The sequence below is a fragment of the Varanus komodoensis genome, unplaced genomic scaffold (genome assembly GCF_004798865.1).
Source record: "Varanus komodoensis strain SLA01 unplaced genomic scaffold, ASM479886v1 scaffold48, whole genome shotgun sequence".
Taxonomy (NCBI): domain Eukaryota; kingdom Metazoa; phylum Chordata; class Lepidosauria; order Squamata; family Varanidae; genus Varanus; species Varanus komodoensis.
The window spans coordinates 5,915,190-5,924,206 of NW_025336059.1; the positions used below are offsets into that span (position 1 = coordinate 5,915,190).

Sequence of the window (9,017 nt, forward strand, 5' to 3'; positions counted from 1 at the left end):
CCAACTTTCCCTTGACCAGTTTGACTTCCATTTTTAATGCCTGCAGAGTGAACATCAGTTCAGCTCTGGCCCAGTTTTTACACACCTTCACTATAGAAACTCCAGAACCAATATTGACCAGCAAATAAGGGAAAATATGTGGATGATTCATCTGGAACCGGAACTCTGGGTCTGCATCCTTCAGGTATGCAAATGCTTCATGGGGGATGTTCTTCAGCACAAAGTTACACCCCTTAATTAGACAGGTCATGACATCTTCTTTATCTAACCTAAAAGGAAGAAAAGAAAATTAAAGCATTAACTGAAGTTTTTGCGGAACACGTTGTTATGCACATTACCCTAGCCCACTGATGGCGAACCTTTGAGAGACCGAGTGCCCAAACTGCAACCCAAAACCCACTTATTTATCGCAAAGTGCCAACACTACAATAAAATCTGAAAACAGCCAGTCCAAGACCTTGGCAGCGCACTGACCAGCCATGCAAAGGCTCGGATGAGTCACGGCGAATGAGTCGCGGCTCGTGACGTCATCGCCTGGTGCCGCTACTCCTTTCCAAGCCTGCGCATGGCCTTTATGTGTGCTGGTATCCGATGCTCGGCTGCTGGAGAGATGCTGGGGTGACTTGGCTTGCGTGCCGACAGAGAGGGCTGTGTGTGCCCGCTGTGGCACACGTGCCATAGGTTTGCCTCCACTGCCCTAGCCCTATAATAACAATCATCTTACAGTAAATCGATTATATTTATGAATAGAACACAGAGGGGAAAGTTGGAAGGACATAAATAGATGCCATGTCCATCTGGAATCTGCCTTCTGAAGGAGCATTTTGACTTTGCTTCATGGCAAGACTGGCATTGTTGCCAAGTGATCAAAGCATGGGCCATCAAGTTTAGTAATTCTCCATACAAGGCGTTCCTTTGCGTTTCCACTTACTTTAATCCCAGTTTCTTCTCAATAAGATCTTTGAATTTGTATGCACCACCTCCCGTGGCTTTGATCACTTTCGTTTCTGTGTTGACGAGATGGTCTTTGATGAAATCCAGGCAGGTTTCAATATAGGCATTTTCAAACTTAATGAAATGCAGCCGAGCTGTTATTTCCTCCTGAACTGTGATTTCATACGGCGATTCATGTTCTATGTCCTTTGGGAACAAAAACAAAAAAGATGCAAACAACCTTCCAAGGTTGTCTCGTTTTCCCTTTAACTTTTCTTGCCACGCCTCCTCCTGAGGAAAAAAGCCACTGCAGAGATGGCTTCTTTGCAACAAATTAGCACCATGGAATTGCATAAAACTGCGGTGACACCCAAACACTCATAGTCGCTTTGAGTTTATTTCTTTAGAAAAATGGATAAAACGCAGAAGCATTCGCATCTTACCTTTCCTGACTGATCAAAAGATCGCACCCTGGCTACTTTATGTTGTACTGTTGAATAATAAGCCAACTTAGCCAAAGATCCACCTGTCAAAACATAAGATATAAAAGTTGAGGTATGAGATAGACACTTGGATGTGTCTTTACGAACACGGCAACGACCTTTTAAAGCTGGTCCAAACTGGAGTCTTCAGCAGTGAGCCATGAGCAGATGCTTGGGAAGGCTTATCCAAAAATCAGTAAAAAAGCAATGCTTGAAGACTGCATTGGTTAAGGAAGCCTTCTATTACCAATTTCCCAACTGTATATGGTGACTCAGTTTCACGGGTCTTTCTGGTTGCGCTGTACGAGTGTCTTGAAGGAGACCTCAACACGGAGCCGGTGAGCACCTCCAGCGGGGCTTGAAAACAGGGCCTCAAACCTGTTGGCACCTACATTTTTAATATGCTGATTTCTTTGAGGAGGCAGGGAATGTGCCCAAGATTAATTATCAATCTACTTCTTTTTAAGGGCAAAGCGTACAGGATGTAAATACAAATGCAAGAGTCGTTCTGCATGGGCAAAGGAAGGGTGCTAAACCGATGGCTCTTGGCCTAATTTCATGCATCCCTTGGCATTATCTTGCGATAATGGTCTGGGCAAGAGGACCTCTTGTGATAATGGCTTTTGGGCTGAGCAGGGAGGAACTGAGAAAAGAGGAGGTCTGTGTACCCACTCTCCAATGGCATATTGGCTGCTCCCAGAAATTACTCCAACTGAATGCAGTCCTTCACTCCCCCACTTAAAAAAATCCCTTCCCTCAAATAGAACAGCGCCCTCTCCCCTAAAAAAGGCAAGGAAGAACAAGAGCACAATCCAGCCAAAGCTGAGCGCATGCCTGGGACTGAAATATGCTTGAGTATGCCAGGTCTCCCCCATTCCAGAAGAGGAGATGAGCAACACCCATCAATGCCTCCGCATCTCATCCTGGCTTGTTTCACTGGAGCATAGTTTGAACTAACTGGCAGGTGTTTTCGATCTGAGCTTGAGAAGGGGATGGGGAAGAACTCCAGATATAGTACTGGCTTTGCTTTAGCCAGGAAAGGCTCTGATGGGCTTACCTCTGGCTGGATGGTGCCTCGAGGCTCAATTCAGTGATTCAGTGAAGTGGTTAGGCAGGACTTTAGAGGGAGGGCAATGGCCACGTGAAAATATCTGCCATTTTCAGGTCAAAGTCACCCTCTCAATGGCAAAGGTCTTTGCTAGTTGTCACAGATTTTGGCATTGCCCAACCTGGCCAGACATTTCCTTTGGTCGTGACCCAACTCAAGAAAACTGTGGAAAACGCTAAATGGATTTCCTCTCCCAACCCCAGTTGCACACTTCCTTAGGAAAGGAGAGCAAGGCAGGAAATTAGCACTCTCCTGCTTCATGCGAACTACTTATGCAAGTTTTAAAAGTGTATTTATTAAAGCACAACAGGGGAGGCATCGTTCATAGGATGATCCTCCAAGATCAGAAAGAAAGAGTCGCATGCTTGGGCTCTTCTAGGATTCCACAGAGAAGAGCACTGTGTTACGATGGTAAAAACAGCCAAGGCTCATGTAGTGAGTGTTCAAAAAAATAAAAACATAAAGAAACATGCGCATGTGGCACATTTCCCCAAGTGTGTGTGGTGTTCTTACACACACCAGCATGGCAGGAAGTTGATGTAGGTTGAGGAACACGGGGGAAGCTTTTCCACCAGCAAATATTCTCTCTCTCTCACACACACATGCAAAGAAGATGACAAAGTTCAGTACAGCAAAAGTGTCGCTTGTGTTTGCTGACTGTGTGAACTAGCCCTTGCTTTACCCTTTCATTCTGAGTAAAAGGTCCCAGGTGCTCTTAGTCCTGCACCAAAGCTGCTATTTCACAAATCTCCTGTGATAGGAAAACGATAGGAGCAGAGGGGAATGCGGGGAGGGCTTGTGGGTGCTTTGGCGGTTTTAATGAGAGACGTGTAAAAGCACAATAAAAGCCCAATCTGGAAGCCCCCCAAGACCTCAATCCAAACGCAAACAGTGGCTGCGCAAGCCATATCCAAGTTCTGCAGCCAGTCTGAGCGACATCCAAGTCAGCAAAACAACTTACTTGGATCAGCCAAAAAGTGTCCTGTTCTTAAAGCAGCAACCGTTTGCTGCGGCAGCAAAAGCATAAATGGGTTTGACCCTTTCCAACCCCTGAAGCAGCTGCTTCGCCCAGGAGGAGAGCCGCTACTTATACCACTGCTGGCTCCCCTCCTGGGTCACGGTGCACTGGAGAGGGTGGGGTTGTTCCCTGGACCACAGCGTGGCTTGAATCGGGCCCCTTCCCCAGTCTGTATTTAAACATGCCCCCGCCCCCGATGTTAACCGCAGAGAATGTAAAGCATAACTTGAAGACTTGATGTGGTCTAAGCTTTCTGGACCCAGGACTGGCCGCCTCAAATCCAGCAACTTCTTAAGCTGTGAAAGCTTCTGATGCAAGAAACTTGTTCTTTAAGGAAGCCAAAGACCTCCGGTGGAGCCGAATCTCTATTGGCAATTTTGATATACCACCAAGATCGACAATGAATACCACATACAGACACCTAGAAATTAAGAATTACTCCTAGGCAACAGGCGGGAGGCAACAGGAATGGTTCCTTCCATTCTTCATCTTTCATAGGTTGTGTGGGTAGCTAAGTATGGTGGGGATAGAAACATAGAAACAGAGCGAGTCAGAAGAGGCTTCCCGGGCCATCTAGTCTGACCCCTGGCTCCAGTGAACAGACTCCACTTATTTATCCACAAAATCTGGAATTCCGGTATACTGCTCTCATCTGCAATGGAACCCACTCATCTCCCAGCTTCCCAGTCAGGAATCAGCTCTACCGACGCTGGTGATTTAAAAGGTCTTCCGAGAACCTATGCTGCCGCTGTTCTGTAGCAAAGCTGTGCCCGGCTCTTTGCGACCCCATGGACAACCTTCCTCCAGGCTCTCCTGTCCCCCACCATCCCTCGGAGTCCACCCAACCCCACATCCACCTCTCCAGTGACCCCATCCAGTCACCTCAACCTCTGCCCTCCCCTTCTTTTGCCTCCAATTGCTGCAAACACTCTAAAATGCCCCAGATCTCGCCCTTTAAAACAATAATTCCAGGAAGGCAAGTCAGCTGTTTGTGAACCGAAACCCGCTGTAGGTCTCCAGGGCTTTCATGCCCTTTGCCTTTCATGTGACCAGAAGAAAACAACAATTTGGTGGAGAAGGACATGCTGCTCTCCGGCCTGATGGAAGGTTGCTCGTTTTAAACTTAGCCTGTTAAGAGGATCATAAGCTTCCTTCTTTATGCAGCATCTTTTGTAGCCTGACTTGATGCAAATATCTATTAAAATCCCAATTATTATTAGCAGCAGCACTTGTCTTTAATAGCAGTAGAAAGTACGGAATAGCACATGTCTAAATGGTTTGTTTCAGCCGCAATCTACAGACTCCCCCCACCACCACCACCAGTATAAATAAGGCAAGTTTAAGTCAACAGACATCTTGGGTCTTGTGTCCATGGCTATAAAGAGGACAGGTTATAGAGAAAAATATGCTGAAGATCAGTTCCATATTTCCCGTTAACGGGAAAATGCCAAGCCAAGTATCAGACTACCCTCTCACTATCAGCTGCCTCTGCAAGGAATGGAACAGTGTAAGTTATCCTTCTTCTGGAGGTATATTTGGCTTGACACAAGAAAAAACCGTCAGGGAACATGGGAAGCTGCCAATCGCATGGGGCACCACCCAAGTTTCTTGCTGAGATCCGGCAGAGCTGATGGGTTTAATTTTGATCCACTGATCAGCCTTATTCCTAGCAGAAGTCCCCTGCGGGCATAAACTATTCCTCCAGTTTTGCATAAAACCTGTAGGACTTCCTTTGGGATCATGCTTTTGAGTGGCACTGTTGTTAACATGGTAAGCAACACCGCGGCAAAACACAGCAATCTTTTTAAGCGTGCATTTGAGCAAGCACAAAATGCAACACCTGTAGCAAACAGGTAGCTTGGCAGTTTTGACAGCTGTCACGTATTTTTTTCCCCTCAAGGTCAGGTGCTAGGTTTTTAATGTGCCTGCCATTCCAAGGTCAAGGTTGCACGGCATGTGTGAACACAAGAAACATCTGCTTACTCAAACACCACTTCTCACACCTCTTTCTCATCCCCACAAATCCATCATCGTTCTTTTCATAGACGTTTTCACGTTTTCACGCTTACAACCATCACCCCCCTGAGGCTGAGAGAACACGCTTTGCTACTTCCTGGATTGCACAGGGCTTTGAACAAGCGAGCCACAAAATGGAGCAGAATAAACATCAAGACAAATAGAAAACAATCCCAAGCATGACTAGAAATGCCTTGTTTTGAAAAACTTGGGAGTACAAAAAACGTTTTCTGGATGTCTTTTCCCCAGATTTCATGGAAATTTCTGTAAGGATGGAATCAGGGAAGACAACTTTGGCCTCCAAGCACAGTCTTATTACATCTGTTGAAAAAAGGGGCTAGCCACAGGAAGATTTTTTTAATGCCCTTGTGGGGACAGGCAATAGGGTACTCCGTGTAAGTGTCAGCACACTGAATAGAATGCTTTTTTAAAAATGACCTTTTCCTATTCATTGTGACACTGGCCTCACACTGTAGACCAGTGAACATGAACTTTGCTGGAGTATGGCTTCATGTTTTAACTTCACACAACTCCCTCTTAAAGCCTTCCCCCTCAGAAACTATTTTGGATGTCCTCTGAAAGATGCGTGTGCGGCTGAGGTTTAGAGCTAATCCCCTGGCTTTAATTCCAGTCTGATCCAGTGTGAAGAGAGCACAATCGAGCATTAACCCACATTTCTGCTCGATGCCGTAATAAGCCTTCGCTCTCTCTCGTGGAAGAGTTACGCCTCACCTTGGTGTGAAAGGGAGGAAATCCCACCTCAGCCTCTCAACAAGCACATGGGAGTTATTTTTCCTGTCTGCTATGCAAAGCTGAGTTCTTAAGGACACTTCGTCTGTGTCTGACCCTCGGGCCTGAAATGTAGGGAATTATAACGCGGACAAATGCGAAGGAAATGAGAAAAGCAGCCCTGTCTCACTGCAACACAAGTGGCTCATGGGGGGAAAAGATATTGAGATTCTGGCCTTGACCTGCCCCTGATGAGCCACAATTGGGCATTCTTCCAAAAAACAAAAGGTGGACTAGAGGTATAAAAATAGGAGGGCAGGAAAGGCACTGAACGCCTCTTTTCTCCAGCTTGCTAAGCAACAGTTCTCTGCAGCCATAACTGCCACGTGATGACATGCGAGTTCTAGTTCATTTTAATTCCGTTCATGTCTTGCGACAAATGATTTTCCTGAAACAAGTTGTGCAGCTAATTCCTATCCAAATTCACAGATGCACACAGATGTACGGAGAATATGGAAACTGCCTTTTCTTTTAGCAACGCTGGTAAGAGGCCGACAGGGACGTCTCTGGACCAGCTCTGGTCTTGGAGATACACAGACGTAGGCGGCAATCATGAAGAAGGCAGACTAGTTATGTTGGCTGCCCATCAGCCAACATCATGTCTTCCGTTACCTCACACTGGGAAGTATGAGAGCTCACAGTATGTTACTTGGCCGGCAGTACCCAGTGGAAAACCATCCAATTATCTCAGCCATAGATATCCCTGCCCTATGGTAGGTACCATCTGCAAACTGCTTTGAGCACTGCAAAAACATGATTTTAATAGCAGGTCACTTTCGGAGCTTGAAGTGACTTGCGTGCAAGACTCAATAATAATAATCCTGTATGCAAAGCCTTGAATGCTGAAAGCACTGGACAAATGCTAAATGAGAAATTAATGGGAATCGTCACGCTTTAGCTTCCAAAAGGTTTCCCACCCCAGCCCACATTCTCCGTCTTTTAAGTGGGTCCCTCTGTTCTGGCTGTACAGGTGCTTTTAACATTGTGCCTTGATGAGGTTTTAGTTCCACTGTTCCAATGTGATTTGTACATTTTACTGGGCTTTTTTCATTGTTTTACTTCTGTGTTTGTTTTCGAATTGTTTGCCTTCTTAGGTTTTGTGCTTGGTATGTTTATTTCTAAACCATCTCAAGTTCAGCTTTATCATAGCAAGGTGTGAGTTTATTTTTACTCAGATTACTTGCAAACAAAGGATCTTGCTACTTTGTAGAGCGCCTGGTGTTTTGAAGTGCTTTGTTTACACTTCTTGTCTTAATAGCAATACCAGACTGCACAGGAGGGCAAAATACTGAAAGTACGGTATAAAGCAATACATCATAATACTTGCTAGTACTTCACATATATAAAGGGTCAAAGTGCAATTACTTCAAAATGCATTTGTAGAGCAATCAGCCTAGGTTTGTACGAATGTTTATCGGGTTATTTATTCTACTAAAAGTTAGAACTCGGTTCTATTCCATTTGCACTGCAACAATCCAACCTTCCACTCCCAAGGTGGAGAAGTCCCACAGTGGTGGCCTTGGGAGTGCAATGCTCTCTTTTACGGAGGACCATCCTCTGTTTGAAGGCTGCCCTTTGGCCCCTCCACTTAGCACCCCAACAGCAAACTGGAAGAGGGATGCTCAAGTCCCTCCCGAACAATGATGCAATGCATTTCTATTTAATTTATACTCATACCTTTTGAAATTTGCATCCAGGCATATAAATTAGCACACATACATGATATGCAAATCATACGTGGCTGCATGCATTCTATGACCTTTTTCGGGGTGTGGGATGCAATCTCAGGCCTGGATCCAGGAGGATGGGGGCCACTTATTTATTTATTTATTGGAGAGCTGATGTGCGTGTCCATTGCCTGCCGGGGGGTCTTCTCCCTCTCGCCCCCTCCCCCATATCTGAGCCTGGGCAATTCATAAGCGGTCAACCTCACCCCCCCCCCGCTTCCTGTCGTTCACAGATCACCCCTCATACATTTTATTATTTTTCAGCCCTCCTGCCAGGAATCCAAGCCGGCCTGCAGGAGCCTTCCCCGGCTCTCCCTCTCAACCCCCCACCCAAACAGGCTCCCCACGGCTGCCCCGGGCAACCCGTCACTCCAGGGGCCCCCTCCCGCCCCGACATGGGGGCCCTTCTCTGGCACCCCCACCGAAGGACCCGGGTGTCAAAACCAGGAGAGGGTGTCTAAAGGACCCTTGTTTATACCAGCGCTCTCCCCCCACGCAGCTCAGCCAGCACAGCACGCTGGACTTTGTAGTCTTTCGGCCGGTACCGGCGGCAGGGGCGAACGAGCGGGAGAACTACGCCTCCCGTCGGGCACCGCGTCGCCGAGCTCGCCGCGCGGCACGCCGGGACTTGCCGTCCGCGGCACCCTCCGCGGCCACGGGCGCCGAGGAGACGGCGGACTGCATCTCCCGGCGTGCCCCGCGCGGCGCCTCCGCTCACCGCCTCAGAGCGAGTGTGGCGGCGGCGCTGACTGGAGACGGAGAGAGGCGCGTCCGCCCCGGCGGCCGCCGGGCCCCGCTCACCGATGTCGATGGCGAAGCGCTTGGCATTCTCCAGGTTGCGGAAGATCTCGTCCGGCGGGAGGGTGATGCTCTTGTCCAGGCTGCCGCTGACGACGCCCCCGCCGCTGTTCCTGCCGCCGCCTCGCCCGCCCCGCTCCGCCATT

General features: G+C 47.7%; 1 protein-coding gene across 2 annotated transcripts in view; it reads right to left on the reverse strand.

The window, feature by feature from the left end:
• Positions 1-9,017, reverse strand: part of PANK4 (pantothenate kinase 4 (inactive)) — a 29,764-nt gene extending 20,747 nt beyond the window's left edge. For both annotated transcript variants that reach the window (XM_044445417.1, XM_044445416.1), the window contains exons 1-4: positions 8,875-9,017; positions 1,377-1,459; positions 932-1,140; positions 86-269 (exon numbers count right to left, since the gene is read on the reverse strand). In XM_044445417.1, coding sequence (XP_044301352.1) covers positions 86-269; positions 932-1,140; positions 1,377-1,459; positions 8,875-9,016 — 618 coding nt within the window. In that variant the 5' untranslated portion in view covers position 9,017. The remainder of the gene's footprint in view (positions 1-85; positions 270-931; positions 1,141-1,376; positions 1,460-8,874) is intronic.